Source organism: Hyla sarda, chromosome 2 (genome assembly GCF_029499605.1).
Source record: "Hyla sarda isolate aHylSar1 chromosome 2, aHylSar1.hap1, whole genome shotgun sequence".
NCBI lineage: Eukaryota > Metazoa > Chordata > Amphibia > Anura > Hylidae > Hyla > Hyla sarda.
The window spans coordinates 112,992,550-113,011,171 of NC_079190.1; the positions used below are offsets into that span (position 1 = coordinate 112,992,550).

Sequence of the window (18,622 nt, forward strand, 5' to 3'; positions counted from 1 at the left end):
GATGACAGGTTCCCTTTAAATTTCAGTCACTTTTTTTTTTTTTTTATAATGTCTAGGGAGAAACCTTTTAAATCACACAGGTAAGATTTGGTAACAAAGATGACTATAAAATAAACAGTAAGATTTTTATAATTATTAGAAATTAGTATCTACATGTATAAATATAAAACCCAAGACCAATTGTATAGGTAAGTATATGCTAAAGCCAGCCATAAATCTTTTCTCTATGCACAAAATCTCATGCAGCAATAATCATAAGCTGATATTACAGAATCTATGTAGGCGTCTTAAAGGGCCAAAGTTTTTTCACTCCCCAGCAGTGACCCTGTAAGTGGCCCTGTAAAAAGGCAAAACCGATGCACTTCCTTATGGCCAGTGCAGGGCCTGAGAGGGAGGGGGGGAGACTTCCTAGTTTCATAAACTGACCCCTCAGGTCCTGTACTAGATTTTTCTTATTGTCTTATCATAGTTTGTTAACCATACCCTTCTGTGTTGTTCGACCACCTAATGTGCATGGTGGTCTATAGCTTTCTTACCTGTATGGCCAGCTTAACTATAAATTGGCAATTCATTTTTACAAAACAGATTCATGACAAAATTCTATGAAACTTTTCATTGCATTGAGAAAAAAAATTACAGTGCTTAAAAAAAAAAAGGGAAAAAAATTTAAAATCTTTCTTAAAAAGAAAAAAGGTTTTAGAAATGATCTTTAGTTGTTTAAAACCATTGTCTACTTTGATTTATAAAATAAAATCTATTCACTTTAAAAATAAAAAATGCTGTTTTTAATAGCTCAAAGCTTATAGCGGCAGCTAAACCTACATGAGGATGTTCTCTAGGGTTTTATTCACACACTGTACATTCCAATCTGGATGAAATATGTACATAGAAGGATCCTGAAAAAAGGATAGAAGGATCCTGAAAAAAAAGTTTGGGTATGGTGTTTTTTTTTCTCTAGCTTCTTTTCCCAATATGCTTCTATTTAAGTCTTGAAAAACACTCAAGGAAAAATACATTAACAAAATTACCAAAATGACACAAAAAATTCTATAAAAAAACATGTTACATTTTAAAAAAAAAATAGAGCAGTTTTAAAATGTGCATTTTTCATTCATTTTAAAACGCAAAAAAACAAAAAACAAAAAAAAAAAAACCAGTTTAAAGAAGTCCTAGTAGCCTAATAGTCACTAAGGACCTGGCTGATGGAGACCTGCTAGTTTAGAAAGACAAGAGTCCCATTCATTCCACTATTGAAATTTGTTTAACCAGTTTATATCTTTCGTATAAAAAATGTCTGCAAGTAGAAAAACACCAAAATGACAGTAGGCTCTTACTGTTACCAGCCCTGTGTCTCGAGGCAAATCCATCAATATTTCTGCGATTTACCGGTACTGATATAGTAAGTCCTGAGAGTGGAACGATGGCATGACATTCCACTGAAATTCACAATGCAAGGTTTAATACAGTAGGTTTCGTGTGGTACCCCTGACAAATCCTCTTATGTTTCAGAAGGCGGTCTGTCCTAGAGAAAGCCTAACGAAGACAGAAAAAAAAAGGAAATATGTAATCAGAATCAGAGACCAATGTGTGGCCCTTTAGCTTAGCATTTGTGGTATAGGCGCTACAGACATGTGCATCATATATGTTATAGGGGTACTCCTCCCCTAGACATCTTATCCCCTATCCAAAGGATAGGGGATAAGATTTCTGATCACAGGGGTTTCCCCGCGATCTCTCCTGCAGCAGCCCTGCCATATGGTGTACGGAGAGAACTTCGCTCCATTCCTGATGACTGTCGATGCAGGGGCCGGAGGATCGTGACATCACACCCCCACCCCCTCGTGACATCACGCCCCCTTAATGCAAGGCTATGGATTGAGGGGGCGAGGCAGTGATGTCACAATCCTCCGGCCCCTGCATCGCCCGTCATCAGGAATGGAGCAAAGCTCGCTCCGTGCACCATATGACAGGGCTGCTGCAGGAGAGATCCCGGGGGTCCCCAGCGGCAGTACGCCCGCAATCAGAAATCTTCCCTATCCTTTGGATAGGGGATAAGATGTCTAGGGGTGGAGTACCCCTTTAACACAAAGTTACACAGCTTGATGGATGTTTTTGCAGGATATCTATACATAGAAAACCAGTCAGTTGTGTTGGGGTCTATACATATGTCCCAGTGCATATGCAAAATGTGCAATGCAGACGCCGTGTTAACAGAGCCTAGGCTAACATAATAAAGACTCTAATCATAAAAGTTAGGCACATCAAAATATCTATCCCTATAGAATTACAAAAAGATAGCGGCTGTCTTTCAGAAACCGTGCCACTCTTGTTTATTGCCTGAGGGTATGTTCACATGTACAGGATCTTCTGCATATTTTCTGCTGCTGGTTTTGCTACCTATTGACGTTAATGTGCAGCAAAACCAGCTGCACAAAATATGCAGCAGATCCTGTACATGTGAACATACCCTTAGCAAGTATCGCAGCTCAGCCTCAATAAATTTGCAGAATAATAAAGACACACACTTGAGCCATTACTAACCTGCTGGCATCCCTCACACTGGTACGGCTTTTCTCCGCTGTGAACGCGTTTGTGTCTATCCAGATGATATTTCTGAACAAACTTCATGTCGCACATATCACATTCAAACGGACGCTCCCCTACGACATAACAGGTAGGCACACTGAGGGTCTTTGTACCTAATACAAGCAACTATGGTCATCATAGCAGTGAGAGACCTTCTCTTACCTGTATTACTGAACACGTCTCTGTGAATACCGAAACTTGGCGAGTATGAGGGTACCCTTTTTCCAGACCTAAAACATACATATATTTTACGGTAAGTTTGCAAAGTCTTTGGCAGTTGCTTTGAGGTACATATGTGGCTTGTCTCTGATAAATAAAGCAGTGATACAATACAATTTAGTTATAATCCTCCATGACTCCCCACTTCATGTCTACTATGTACATGTCGCTCCATGGTGAAACATCCAAGCGCCTAATGTGGGCCTATGAGACTTGAAAAGATGGCTGCCTTCCTTCAGATATAACATCACACCGCTCCATTCCTCAAGTCTGGTATTGCAACTCAACTCTTCAGAACCTGTTGGCACCGTTTCTGGATGAAAGCAGCCATGTTTATGTAATCTGATATGACACCAGGCTCCTTGGCTAGTTATTGTTGCTATTATTGTTGTCTTTGACAGAACAATAAATAAGTTATACATTGTGCATGTAAAAGTCAGAAGTCCAAAAGCATCTTTTTATACATATAAAAATAAAGATGATGTTCATTAATGGCAAATAAAGGTAATGGTAACAGCTGATCAGTTTTCCTAAGTGGCTTCCTCTTAGAAGGTAACACAATTCTTAAGACAATCTCCCTAAAAGGGTATTCCTATTAGAACATTTATGGTATATCTATAGGACATGCCATAAAAGTGTCTTACTAATGAAGGTCTCACCTATCTCCAGAACAGCTTAACTGGCTGTGAATGCCTTTGACATAACTCCCATAGAGGAGGCTACACACAAAACTTGATAGATTTAAACATATGAAAGGCTTTGCAAAGCACTTGTAATGTGTATGTATAATATATATATATATATATATATATATATATATATATATATATATATATATATATATATATATATATATATATATATATATATATATATATATTTATATATTTTTTTTTTTTTTTTTTTTTTTTTTCTAACGTAATTTCTGTCTACTTTTATTTTAATCAGAAAAAATACTTGGTAATATGCCTTCATTATCCAATCAATTCTTTATCATTTAATAAATAATCAAGCTAACAAGCTAATAACCAAAACGTACAATGGCTATTTAGGTGTTAAAAGGCCAGGCTTACAAAGTGTAAATGAACCTTAAAAGAAAATAGCCCACAAGTTCTTTCAATAAACCTGGCTCAAGAACACCCTGGAAGGTGCATATTCCATATCCCAGCCTGTACTCTTTGTGTAGCTGTCCCCCCCATAATAAAAGGATGCAGCTTGGATTTAAATAAGAGTATCTTAGAAAATGGCATGTACCCGAGTGACAAAGTGACTGTCCAGTTTAAAGAACTCATTGTCATATACCATATCAGGGAATTCTAAATTAAGAGGTCCTCTGTCCAGGATCCTTATGTATTGAGCAGAGTGGAGAGCAATTACAAAGAGGTCCTCTCGCTCAAGGGGACCTGTGCTCTCTCTTCTACATTTACACTACACAATGATTTGATTAGACAAGAGTAATGCATAGCCTCCCCTGAAGTTCCCCCAGAATACTGCTGGCCATTGGTCATTTTGTGACCATCTTTTGTCCAGTAAACCTTCTACCAAGTGGAGAGTGCCTAAGGATACAAAAACCTTTCAGCTTGATTTTGACCCCCAGTACTTTATAGACATTCAGTAGTATGCCCAAGTGATATCTATGTACATACAAGCCATTGCCATATTGTTTAAATACATCTATTTTTAATTGGTGCTTTTGTGGAATGCTAAGTAGATGCTTCCAGTCATCGAGGAGGAGACAGTCGTTTCTGGTCACAATGACTGCACCCTCCACCATCTCAGCCAGGTTTAATTGACATTTCTAAGTGCCAGGCTTCGGACGGTGTTCCCCGCACTCAGGGATGACGTTCAAGCCAGGCTGGAATGAAGAAGAAGGTGGCCACAGACTGTGGGTGTCTACTTAGCATATAATGCAAACGACAATACCAGTATTAATGATGGAAATTGGGGCATGGGCTTTTACACATATAGATACCACCCAAACATCTATAGAAAGGAAGCGGGAGAGTGAAATCAAGAATACTGATTACCTTTGATATATAGGCTTCTGAGTTTGCAAAATTCAAGGTACATTTGACATATGACCACAGCCATATGTGATTTGGTTGGGATATTGTCAACTGCAATTCATGAGTAATAAATATATGTGGTACTATTTGAATAATTCATTAATTTTTAAGGGTCTATTCACACGTACAGTATTCTGTGCAGATTTGAATGTTAACTGAATTACTTGAAATCCTGCGCATCAAATCTGCGCAGAATACTGTACGTGTGAATAGACCCTAAGCACATATGTTCTGAAAATAAGATTAGCAGCATGTTATAGGGTAGATGCGCCCGAGCCCTGAATCTGGTGGGCAATGTGGTTCAATGTACATAAGTAGCCAATCACTGAGCAGGACTGCCCATTGGACTCCTAAATCTGGAATAAGGCTGGGTTCAATTGTAGTATTTGGTCACTATTTTTAGTCCAATCCAGGAGTGTAACAAAGGAAAAACTATACTAAAAAATTTTTTACACACAGAGGTCCTGATTTACTAAGAGCGGAGTGTAGTTTTCTTTGTGGGTTTTAATTCACTACAATTTTTTCCCACTGTTTTTATGGCTCTGATCTGTTGGGTTTCCTCAGCTCAAATCCACATTTTCTGTGAAAACCTTAAATATGTTGGGTTTTTGTGAAAATGACGGGTACATGCCCCTTTTTGGCAACCACACCCCCTTTCCACCAATGGGCACGCCCCTTTTCAGGTTCTCCGTAAAATGGAGAGTTAGTCAGGGGTTTAAAAAATAAATAAATACATTTATTTTAATTCTGGCACAGACAGAATTTCTGGCGCACAACCCAACAAAACATGTCGGGTTTACAATAGTAAATCAGGGCCATTGAGTTTTAGGAACACTTCTGGCTTTAGTTAAAAAGAATACATGTAAACCCAGCAAGAAAGGCATTCAGGCGGCTTCTTTCTGCTCAACCCTGCAGGGGGCCGAGCGAGTGATCACTCAGTTATGTACAGATTGATAGCTCTTCTGTCCCAGGAAAGCCAGGCAGTGCTGAGTAGAAATAAGCAAGAACAGTGCTCCGCACAATTGTCCCTTCTCAGCACCTGAGCTCCCGCCAGCCAAAACCTCTGACAGGTTACTAAACAATAGTAACACCTTCAAGAATCTTTAGTAATGTTGGGAAGAAACAGGTTCCTTCCTTAACCCCTTAAGAACGCAGCCCATTTGGGCCTTAAGGACGCAGACAATTACATTTTTACGTTTTCGTTTTTTCCTCCTCGCCTTCAAAAAATCATAACTTTTATATTTTCATCCACAGACGAGTATGAGGGCTTGTTTTTTGCGCGACCAGTTGTCCGTTGTAATGACATCACTCACTTTACCATAAAAATGTATGGCGCAGCCCTGACTTCCTTCTGGTCCCAAGTCTTAGATCTCATTCATAGGCTGACATCCATCCAACTCCCTAAACTCCCTGGCCCCCTCCTGCTATCCATGTTCCCGAAATGGCAAGCACGCCTTGCGGGCTTCATGGTCCTAGCAGCGAGAACAGTCATACCGAGGAACTGGAAATCTGCTTCCCCACCTACACTCTCATCCTGGTTTCAGGAACTCTCCCACCTTCACCGGATAGAAGAGCTCCTAGCTGACTCCAGACGTCAGGCAACGAAACATCACCTAATATGGGGCCCATGGACTGCCTTCCTATCTACTGACTCTTACAGAACATTGTACACCTCACACCCCACCCACCCAGTCCAGGGAGCCTCCCGGGTGTGTTGAGTCCCCAACTCAAGATTGCAGCCACAAGGAGGGGAACGAGCCTGCTCACCGCACTTGGGAACCCACCGATGCTCTACCTGTAACACTTTGTACCACTACCATTCTTGTACTCATATGCTCTTTTCCTACCCTCTCCTTCCTCCTTCCCTTTACTACCACTTTCTCTTCCACTACCCTGTTGCCCGAGCACCTCTCTTTCTTCCCTCTCTCTTGATCTCTCTCTAAACAGTTGCTACAACTTCGATTGGATAGATAGTTGTTCTAGCTCTCCACACACACCTCTAGATACAAGTCTCTCATGACTGACATATGGCCAGCACAGCTAAATTTTTGTGTGCTTTCTCGCAGTCCTTATACCAATGCGATGGTTTTATAGTTCGGAGGTACCTACCCTATTACCTTCTGTAAGCATTTCAATTGATTGTTGTTTGTTACCGCACAACTGTTTATTTGCCTCTCTTAAGGAAAATAAAAATTTCTACTTAAAAAAAAAAAAAAATGTATGGCGCAACCAAAACAATACTATTTGTGTGGTGAAATTAAAAATAAAACCGCAATTTTGCTAATTTTGGAAGGTTTTGTTTTCACGCCGTACAATTTACGGTAAAAATTACATGTTCTTTATTCTTTTGGTCAATACTATTAAAATGATACCCGTGATAAACACACTTTCCTATTACTGTTGCGCTTTAAAAAAAAAATTAAATATAAAATAAATCGCAAACTTTTTAACCAAATTAGTATGTTTAAAATCCCCCTATTTTGAAGACCAATAACCTTTTCCTTTTTTCCGTATAAGCGACGGTATGAGGGCTCATTTTTTGCGCCGTGATCTGTACTTTTTATTGATACCATATTTGCTTATCATTTTAATCAATTTTTTATAATTTTTTGGGGGGAATAAAATGTTATAAAAAAGCATCTATTTTGGACTTTTTTTAAGTTCACCGTACGGTATCATCAACATTTTATTTTAATAGTTCAGATATTCACGCACGCGGCTATACCAAATAGGTTTATAAAATATTTTTTTTAAAACACTTTTTGGGGGTGAAATAGGGAAAATGGGACAATTTACGTTTTTATTGGGTGGGAGAGGGGGTTTTTCACTTTTTTTTTTTTTACACTTTAATAGTCCCCATAGGGGACTATTTATAGCAATCACTCGATTGCTAATACTGTTCAGTGCCATGTATAGGACACAGCACTGATCAGCATTATCGGTCATATGCTCTGGTCTGCGGGAGGCAGATCAGAGCAGAAGACGCCGGGAAGGCAGCGGAGCCAGGTGAGGGGACCTCCGACTGCCGTACTGGATGATGGGATCGCCGCGGCAGAGCTGCAGGCGATCCGATCATCCACTTTAGTGACAGCGATGCTGCAGATGCCGTGATCTGTATTGATCACGGCATCTGAGAGGTTAATGTTGGACATCGGCGGGATCGCGAGTGTCCGCCATTACGGGCGGGTTCCTGGCTGCGATCAGCAGCCGGGACCTGCCGCGCATGATCCGGGCATCGCTTAGGTCGTAAATGTACATCCTGGTGCGTTAAGTACCACCTCACCAGGACGTATATTTACGGCGCTTGACATTAAGGGGTTAAAGAGGACTTTGTGGTTTAGGGTAGGGTCACACACACACACACCGTCATATTTTACTGCATATTTTCTGCATTGACTTGAATGGGTAGGAAAATATGTGGTAGCAAATGCAGCAAAATACGGCACGTGTGATCCTACCATAACATTTACTTGCAGTGCTGGCAGGTCATGAATGTAAATATTACCAGGGAAAGCTCAAACTATAATGGAAAAATATGCATTTTTTCACTCTTATGGGCCCACTTCAGTATTTTTAGCCAAAGCCAGATCATATTAACCCAACCTTTAGAATACAGTTATACCAAATATCGATCTATTCAGCTCTAGAGAATGCACTGCTGGTAAATGAAAACTCTTCCAAGTACATCATTCATTGTATACAAGGAAACCTCTCTAAAGACCACCCTCGTATCCAGACCAGATTTTATGTGACTGTTTTCTAGACCACCATTCATTTTGCATAGTGGTTGTTTTCTTCGAGAAGACCACCACCACACAAAACCAATTTGTTTATGTAATGTCGGGTGATCTTCTCAAAGAGTTTTTACAGTATTTCTGACACTGTGTTTTAAGTGTTATGTACCCAGATAAAAAACACAGCTGAAACAACAAATATGTATAAAAATCACAAGTTTATTTAAATATTCTACACACACTGGTCATAGGAAGGGAAAAGGTTACAACAATCTGTACACTGTTAGAAAACTACACTTATTCAGGAAAAAAGGTAACTATTCTAATGTTAAAACCAATATTCTCAAATGTAAAAATAAAGTGGGAAGGGGGGGGGGGGGGGTTAAAAAACAAAACAAACTTTAAACTAAATCTGCTAAGAATGCAACTTATTTCATAGTCTAATAAAGAAAACAGACAAGTGGCATCAATTTTACATTAAAGCTAATGATTTGGCCAGGCAGTGCCACACAAGGTTTATGAAAATATTCCAGACTTTACAATCGTTACAAAAGTCTTAATAAAAATGAACTCTAGATGAAGGACATATATTTTATATGTGAAATCGTAATTAATGGGAGAGATAGCTAATAATAAAGCAGCTACTAGGCCGGGTTTACACAATGCATTCAATGTACAATTTCAGTTGCAGAATTGGCACCGAAGTTCCGGACAAAATTACAATGCCAGTGAATAGGTTGACAAACAAATATCTGCAGCTAAGTCTAGGCATGTTGAGGACGATCTGCAGAATGCCCTATAATCAGTGGTCCTGCAGATGTGGAGGACAACAGTTTGGAGACCATAGTCCTAAATGTTGCATTAAATCCACATCAAGATCAGCATGTAAGATGTGGATTTTATAGCTGGTCCTGTAGTTACTTTATAGGCGTGTGTGAACAGAGCTAAAAGATTGTTGGCATACTTGCCTGCCACAAGCTTCCACGGTTCTTGGCATAATCTGCAGATCTGCCTAAACTAGATGAAGTTCACACATTGAAAACTGTACCAACGTATTAGAATTTTAAAAATGTGCGCATAAAATACAATTGCACATTACAAAGTGTGTAAATTTGACCTTAAGATACTCCGTGGGTGTGTGAAGGTTGGGGTGGGGAGTTGTGGGTTGGAGGGTAACAGCAGCCAGACTCCCCCCCCCAACAGAGTATCGCTTTAAAGGTCAAGTTTACACACTTTGTAATGAGCAATTGTATTTTACGTGCACTTTAAAAAAAAAAAAAAAAAAAAAAAAAATTTAATAAGCCCCCCCCCCCCTTAAAAAGTTTCTCTCAAGGCAATACACATTGATGGCTTATTTTTAGGATAGGCCATTGATGTCTGATCAGCGCAGTGTCAACATGACACCCCTATCTCTTGCCTGTTCCACAGAGCTGCGGCTCTGGTACATATAGGATGATTGGCACAGATAGCAGTTGGTTAGTAGCGGTAGTGCCAGGTTACTGCAGGGCTTCTGCCCCATTGATGGCATACGCCAGAAGCGCAAATCTGATGTGTCCACATCTGACCAATCAGGCATAGATGGCCTATCCCAGCACTGTAAAATGCACGGTAAACCCCTTTAAGTATTACCATGGCGATTCACATGGAAAATTAATGGGGGGGGGGGGGGGGGGGGGGGGAAGACATGTTTGTTTTATTACTATTTGATAGTAAAATACACTGTAAATAAAACAGCACTCCTATGACTAGCCTAGAGAAACTACATGACCAGGCAAATCTAACTGTATAGATTTGGATGGTGATCACTTGTCTTACAATGTATACCAGCGGTCTGTAACACCTAACATTAAGAAAAGGGATTTTGAAGTATTAAAAAAATAAAAAATAAAATTTTTAAAATTTATGTATGTTTTATAGCGCTACAAACTAACAAACATTATGTTCTGCACTTACAGTACAGAAAACAGAATGGACAGTACACCTGTATGGGACTATGTATACTATATTTGCATACTTTGCATCAGTTTTGTAAGCCAAAACAAGGAGTGGGTCAGAAGCACAGGAGCAAATCTTTCCATCATAATTTGCAATATTCATGTTCCACTTCTTGTTTTTGCTACAAATTGCTGCCATGTAAAAGTGGCTTACAACTGGGCTGGGCCTAACCACAATACTTATGCAATTATGACCAAACATATTTTAAGCATTTTTAGCTTCCTGTTCATTCCTAAGGCTCTCACTTTTTTTAGTTTTTCCCAGGGTTCTTTAATATTAAGAATGGAGTTGTCCACAGCACTGTTCTTGTTGTTAAAGGGGTACTCAGCTGCTCAGCGTTTGGAACAAACTGTTCCGAACACTGGAGCCGGGAGCTCGTGGTGTCATAGCCCCGCCCCCTCATGATGTCACACCCCTCCCATACTTTCATTGAGTGGGCGGGGCTATGACATCATGAGCTCCCAGGCCGGCTCCATCGTTCGGAACAGTTTGTTCCAAATGCTGAGCAGCGGAGTACCCCTTTAAAACAATACCGGAACACCAACAAAAACCTGACAGAAGTTATAGGATCTTTCAGTATTCACTGAGATCTGTAGCGCCATGGTTCTGTTACAAACAGAAGTCATGATGTAAGTGTGAACAGAGACATGTGAGTCAGATTGAGTAAATCAATGCTGATGTGTCCATGAAGAGACATTTAATTAACACACAGATCGGCTTCAGAAAACTGATCTGTACATATCACTTTTCTACTCTATGAAACGTTCACCCGTTACGTCTCTTTCGCACAAACATAACATGGATGCAATTTTGTAACAGTATTACAGTCACCAGTCTGGCCTAACCGTGGATCTAATGGGCCTAACTCACAGTAATAAAAGGGAACTGAGATACTTTCAAGCTCGGCCAGGACTTGCATCTGCATTACACTTGTTCAACAGTTTTGGCCTAAACTAGTCGGCGGCTAACATCTATCTTTGTAGGTGATCCGCCCACTGGACTCCTAAGCCGAAAAAGGGAAGAGGTTTAAAATCAATAAGTGTCAAGTTCTAGTGAACGTTCCCTCAGAAATTTGTACAAAATTCTACTTAATCTCTCTGACAATGCAGTCCAGTCTATACGCAGCATGTTATCGAGCAATGCATCAGGTTTTTACCTAGAAACATAATTAGTGTGCACCATTAGGTGCACAGGGCATTTTTTCTTTTGCGCACTGAAATCATCATCTAGTTTTGTGCTCTTTTTATGCTGCCTTCATTGGGTTAGTCATTTTTCTTGTTGTTCACTTCCAGGGAGTTTAGTTAGTAGATTCACTGTTTTTTGCACCGAACTTATCCCTCGCGCAAAACTGATATTTGCACAAATATACTCACTTGTTTTGTCTACTATAAAGTACATACTTTTAGATATAGGACAATATATTTGAGCTGATAGACCTGCTTCTTTTATAAAGGAGCTGTCTGGGGAGCAGACTTAAAAGGAAAACTGTCACCCTGTTCACCCACACTTAAAGGGGTTATCCAGGAAAAAACTTTTTTTTATATATCAACTGACTCCAGAAAGTTAAACAGATTTGTAAATTACTTCTATTTAAAAAAATCTTAATCCTTTCAGTACTTATGAGCTTCTGAAGTTAATGTTGTTCTTTTCTATCTAAGTGCTCTCTGATGACACGTGTCTTGGGAAACACCCAGTTTAGAAGCAAATCCCCATAGCAAACCTCTTCTAAACTAGGCGTTTCCCGAGACACGTGTCATCAGAGAGCACTTAGACAGAAAAGAACAACCTTAACGTAAGTAATAAAGTAATTTACAAATCTGTTTAACTTTCTGGAGCCAGTTGATATAGAAAAAAAAGAAAAGTTTTTTCCTGGAATACCCCTTTAACCCAATACACTGGGTTATAGTGTGGGTGACCAGGAATCCAAAGAGGGGTCATTTACTATAATCAGTGCAGTGATTCCCGAAATATTGGCTGGCGAAGTTCCCCTTCTGCATTCAGGGAGTCTCGCGTAGGAGTCGGGGTCCCGCCGGCTGGCTGCCCCTGTTTCTTTCCATCTTTTCAATCAGCCATCCCCTTAGTTAGCATATTCATATTCTGCGACTCCACCTCCTAGTGACGCGAGTCGCATGTCACGCGTGCGATGGGTTCTGTTGGTAGAGCGCATGCGCCGACATCATGTACAGCTCTCACATGACTGCTTTCTTCAGTCAGAGCTCAGGACATGAGAGCTGTATATAAACTGCCGATGCATGCACTCTACAGACAGAGCGCAGCGCCCACATAACATGAGACTCACGTCACTAGGATGTGGAGTCGCAGAATATGAATATTCTGTGTAAGGGGACGGCTGATTGAGGAGACGGAAAGAAGCAGGGGCGGCCAGCTGGCGGGACCCCGACTCCTGCGTCAGACTCAATTCAGAAGGGGAACTTTGCCAGCCAATAATTCGGGAACCACAGCACTGATTATAGTAAGTGACCCCTCTTTGGATTCCTGGACACCCACACTATAGCCCAGTGTATTGGGTTTAGTGTGGATGATCAGGGTGACAGTTTTCCTTTCACTCTTCTGAGATGTGAAAACGGTGGAAGTGAGGAGCAGAAGTATATTTTCAGAGACGAAAGAGGGCGGGGACCAAGTTGTGATCACCATATGGGTGAAACTATGCTCATATGCCCCTGCAAAATCACGTCGTTCTTGGACTTTGCATACAGGCATGTTTTTTGCCCACATGCAATGATCACAAAATGGTACCTGCTCTCTCGTCTCAGAAGGTATTCTTCCAAGATGTGCCCAGCGTGGAAGTGGAGTGCTTGGAAGCAGAAGCAGCAAGACCTTTAACTCAGACAACCCCTTTAACTCACAACAGCTTACACTTCTGAAAAGTTTAATAAAAAAAAAATAATAATAATTTTGGAAACTTTTCCCATTAGAAAAAAAATAAAATAAAAAAAAAGTGTATGTGGCAGCACAAGGACCAAAAGGAACTGATCTTTATACCATGTTCACACAGCCAAAGACCAGAAAATAAGGCGGCCATTCTGCACATTTACTTTATTCAGCACTAGGACCACTGGAAATGCACAGTCTCAATAGACAGCAATGCATTTCCCAGCAGAATCTGCAGAAACATTAAACAGGTTCAATATTTCTGCGGACTCCACTGCAGTGGATTTTCTGAGCAGAATATTAAGCTCAGAAATTCCACTGCGTGAATATAGCCTTAATCTTCTCCGGTCTTCTAATAAACACAGAAGCAGGCATTACTTTCCAATACCTACACTGGAACAAAACATTTAACATGGACTCTGGTTTCTAAAGTCACTTTTGCATGAAACATTATACACCATTTGTGGCACTGTGATTTTTACAGAACTTTAGGCTTAGCTTGGGAGCTCTGTAAAATCGGAAAGAGAAGCAACTTTTAGCTATACTCAGACACATCATTAAGATTTGGACCACCCCTAATGCTATATAAAAACATAAAAAATAAAACAACATTACTTTGAAATGTATTGACTAAAAATACAGAAACAACAAAATAAAAAAACTAATTACAATTTTTTTAGAACTAAAATCTAGTAAAAATATAGAAAGTTTACTAAATAAAACTGATGACATAGGGTTAGTAATGAAATGTAAAGGGGGGGGGGGGGCACTGAATACAATGTTCTAAAGCATTTTCTGTTAGTCAATATAGGTGTGCTCTTAATGCTCCAAGACGAAGTCCAATAAAACTATTAATACAGACATTTTCATTGACTTTTTACACCCTGTGCATCCTGTACAACTGAAACGTTAGAAAGGAGATTGGCTTGTTAAAGGGTCGTCTAGGATTCATGGCTGCTTTCTTTCAAAGCATCAGTGTGATACTGCATAACACTCCTATTCATGTCAAAGGAACCAGGCTGCAATGCCAGATAGAACGCATGAACGAGTAGAGTGTTTGGAAGAAAGCAGACACCTTTTTTAAAGGGGTACTCTGGCGCTTAGACATCTTATCCCCTATCCAAAGGATAGGGGATAAGATGCCTGATCGCGGGGGTCCAGCCGCTGGGGACCCCCATGATCTTGCACGCCGCACCCCGTTAAAATCAGTCCCAAAGCGTGTTCGCTCCGGGTCTGATTACTGTCGATCACGGGGACGGAGCATCACACCCCCTCCCACAGGCTTGCATTGAGGGGGCAGAGCGCAACGTCACACAGGGGCGGAGCCGTGACGTCACAACGCCCCGTCCCCGTGATCGACAGTAATCAGACCCGGAGCGAACATGCTCCGGGGACTGATTTTAATGGGGTGCGGCATGCAAGATCACAGGGGTCCCAAGCGGCGGGTCCCCCACGATCAGGCATCTTATCCCCTATCCTTTGGATAGGGGATAAGATGTCTAAGCGCCAGAGTACCCCTTTAATTCTGAATCTCCAGTTACATTATTAGGACATAAAAAGGGAGTTGGAAAAATCTACAAGGAAACTGCAGACAACAAATTGAGTGCAGCTTAAAGGGGACCTGTAACTCATAATATGCAATCTGCAGGCTTCAGATTATAGAGCAGATTTATAGTTATGTGGGAAAAGCTATTGCTTATTCTGGGCTAAATAGTCAAGTGGCAGTCCTACAGAGTGATAGACAGCTGTGTATATGGGTGCATACAGAGAGTTGTCAGACACCGAGAAGGACCAACATGACAACTTAGTTCAGAATGAGCAGAGATAAAAAAATAAAAAAAGTTATCCTGAAACTTTCCCCATAAAACTACATATCAGTGTTTCCCAACCAGGGTGCCTGCTGCTGTTGAAAAACTACAACTCCCAGAATGCTGGGAGCTGCAGTTTTGCAATAGCTGGAGACACCCTGATACCTAAACTGGATGCCCGCAGGTCGGATGGCATTTTCAGTGAGAGATTCCCTTCACACGGTAGAATTTCCTCCACCATGAACCAAGGCACGCAAGAGATCTGAAGCAGAATCAAGCAGAAATTCCATGTGGAAATTCTGCCTGGAATCATGGAATCAAAGCCCTGTAGATGTCAATAGAAAGGTCCTGACTAGACAATTTTTGAAGCAGAAAATAATCCAAGTCCTTTCTAAAAGGAGAAAATAAGACTCAGGTTCTTCCATTGACATCAATGGGGCTTTGATTCTACAAAGATTACAGACAGGATTTCAACTTGCATTTTCTGCTTCAATCTGTTTCAAATTGTCCACCAAGGTTTTTGCATGGAGAAGTAGATGAAGTTCAGTAAGGAAATTCCCCAAAGGATAGGGGATAAGATGTCTGATCGCAGGGGACCCCAGCTATCTCTCATGCAGCACTCACCTGTATGTGGAGGTTCTGAGTCTAAAGCCTCACGATCACGGGGCCGGAGTATTGTGAGGTCACGACTCCGCCCGGTGTGACATCATGTCCCGCCCCCTCAATGCAAGTCTATGGGAGGGGGCATCACGCCCCCTCCCATAGACTTGCTTTGAGGGGGCAGGGCATGATGTCACACGGGGCAGAGTCGTGACCTCAAAATACTCCAGCCCCGTGATCGTGAGGCTTTAGACTCAGAACCTCCTGCGCTGCATGGAGCAGACACAGGTGGGTGCTGCATGAGAGATTGTGGGGGTCGCCCGCGATCAGACATCTTATCCCCTATCCTTTGGATAAGGGAAAAGATGTCTTAGGGCCGGAGTACCCCTTTAAAAGGAAAATCAGTAGTCTGCTCCAAAGGTGGACTGAAACCAAGAACAAGCAAGGCCTCACAAGAGTATATTAGATATCTTCTATAAGTTCCCAATTAGACCATGCTGTGTACTGGAGATGCACTTGAGGACAACATGAAGAAACTTCAGTCTGTCACTGAAAAACATTTGATATTTAACAATCTAGCTTAAAGTGGATGGGCAAGTAGGGGTGTGCTCTCAAATGATTTTTCTACATAGAGATATATACACACACATTTTAGGAATCATATTAATCTGAACCTAGAAGACCTCAAATGTGTATGATTCTGGAAGTGGTGGGTATTAAAAAAAAATAAAAATGTGAAGGAAGTTTCATCCTGTCACCAGTCCCGTGCCTTCCCGTATTTTTTTTTTTTTCAGATGCTGAAATATAACAGGTTTGAACATATTTATGTCCCGAGTGAAAGAACATAATCTGAATGAAGATATTACAGGACGTCCCAAACACATTCATAAGCTACAACACATACTCTGTCTCTGCAATTTTGGTGTGGCAGCCCTGGCACATCCTCTTATGTTTCAGAAGTCGATCTGTCCGTGAAAAGGCCTAAAAAGATAAATAAAATAAAGACTTTTTTTTATAATCATTCAGTCAAAAGGGCCCTCAAGGACAACAGCATTACTAGAAATTCTCTAAACTCATAAAGGATAGGTTTACACATTTTTACTTTGGCAGGACCATATGAAATTTTCTGTAAAACATAGGCCTCAAATGTATGAAACTTAGAACTCAAAATACATGCAAAGCAGACAAGACACCCTAGAAGGGAAAGTTTCTGAGTTGTTGTCCTAATCAGAACAAGGCACAGTGCTTGCTGGCGGCAGATAGGCCTATTGTCGTGGGAACAAAGGGGTAAGGTTTTCTCTTGAGGAGAGCATCAAAGACTCGAAGGGAACGCTACCTCCATCAGAGAGCTGCTTCACATACACGGTTCCAGAACTTCCAATGGCTTATAAGGGTCTACACATCTTTATGGCATGGTCCTCAAGGAGCACCATTACCATTACTCCTTATACAGTTGCATGCATCTGGCAGGAAAATTTTGACAAAAAAACTGAACCCCTTCCCTCTTTGGAGATTTTTCATTTTTGCACTTGTTTTTTCCTCCTCACCTTCTGAAAATCATAACACTTTCAATTTTCCACCTAAACATCCATAAGAGGGCTTGTTCTTTGTGCCAACAATTTTACTTTGTAATACTATTAATTTCACCACAAAATCTACGGCGAAACCAGAAAAAAAAAATGCTAGTGGCTTCCGTTTCTACGCAGTGCAGTTTTTGGAAAAATAATTGCACCTTATATTTATTCTGTAGGTCCATACGGTTGCAAGGATGCCCAATTTATATAGGTTTTATTTTATTTTCCTCCCAAAAAAAAAAATTTTAAATATAAATATAAATTAATAAAAAATTATTATTACTACATGCACCAAAATTAATATGTTGAAAAATGTTTTCTGACCCCCTATAGCTTTTTTATTTTTCCGTATAAAGGGCGATATGAGGGCTAATTTTTTGCGCCGTGATCTGAAGTTTTTATTGGTACCATTTATGTTTTGATCAGACTTTTTGATCACTCTTTATTCATTTTTTCTATGGTATCAAAAGTGACCAAAGCTATTTTGTACTTTGGAATTAATTTTTTTACGTGTACGCCAGTGACCGTGCGGTTTAATTAACGATATATTCTTATAGTTTGGACATTTACGCACGTGGCGATACCCCATGTTTATTTTTTATGTACTGTTTGTTTTTTTAAATGGGAAAAGGGGGGTGATTCTGACTTTTTTCTTTTTTTTTTGCAATGTTATAGCCCCCATAGGGTACTATCACACTACACACACAGATTTCCTACACTGATCACTGCCATGCAATAGCATGGCATTGATCAGTGTTATTGCCGCTAGACTGCTCCTGCCTGGATCTCAGGCACGGAGCAGTCATTCGGCGATCGGACAGCGAAGAGTCAAGTAGGGATCCTTCCTGTGTCCTGCAAACAGTTTGAGACGCCGCGATTTCACCACTGTGGTCCCGAACAGCACCACTGAGCTAACCGGCAATTTTTACTTTAGTTTTAGACACGGCAATCAAGTTTGATCGCCACGTCTAAAGGGTTAATGCCGGACATCAGCCCGATCGCAGATGTCTGGCATAATCTGTGGGTCCCGGTTGCTTATAGCAACCAGGACTCCACCGGGTATGACACGCGTTCAGCTGCTGAGCGCGTGTCATACCTCGGGAGCCACAAATGGACGTGAATGTACATCCATGTGCGGCAAGGGGTTA

The 18,622-nt window shown here is 40.7% G+C and overlaps 1 protein-coding gene across 2 annotated transcripts in view; it reads right to left on the reverse strand.

The window, feature by feature from the left end:
- Positions 1 to 1,198: 1,198 nt before the first annotated feature.
- The window catches only part of ZNF740 (zinc finger protein 740), a 36,883-nt gene continuing 19,459 nt past the window's right edge, over positions 1,199 to 18,622 (reverse strand). For both annotated transcript variants that reach the window (XM_056555310.1, XM_056555311.1), the window contains exons 7-10: positions 16,805 to 16,881; positions 2,749 to 2,816; positions 2,542 to 2,660; positions 1,199 to 1,533 (exon numbers count right to left, since the gene is read on the reverse strand). In XM_056555310.1, coding sequence (XP_056411285.1) covers positions 1,444 to 1,533; positions 2,542 to 2,660; positions 2,749 to 2,816; positions 16,805 to 16,881 — 354 coding nt within the window. In that variant the 3' untranslated portion in view covers positions 1,199 to 1,443. The remainder of the gene's footprint in view (positions 1,534 to 2,541; positions 2,661 to 2,748; positions 2,817 to 16,804; positions 16,882 to 18,622) is intronic.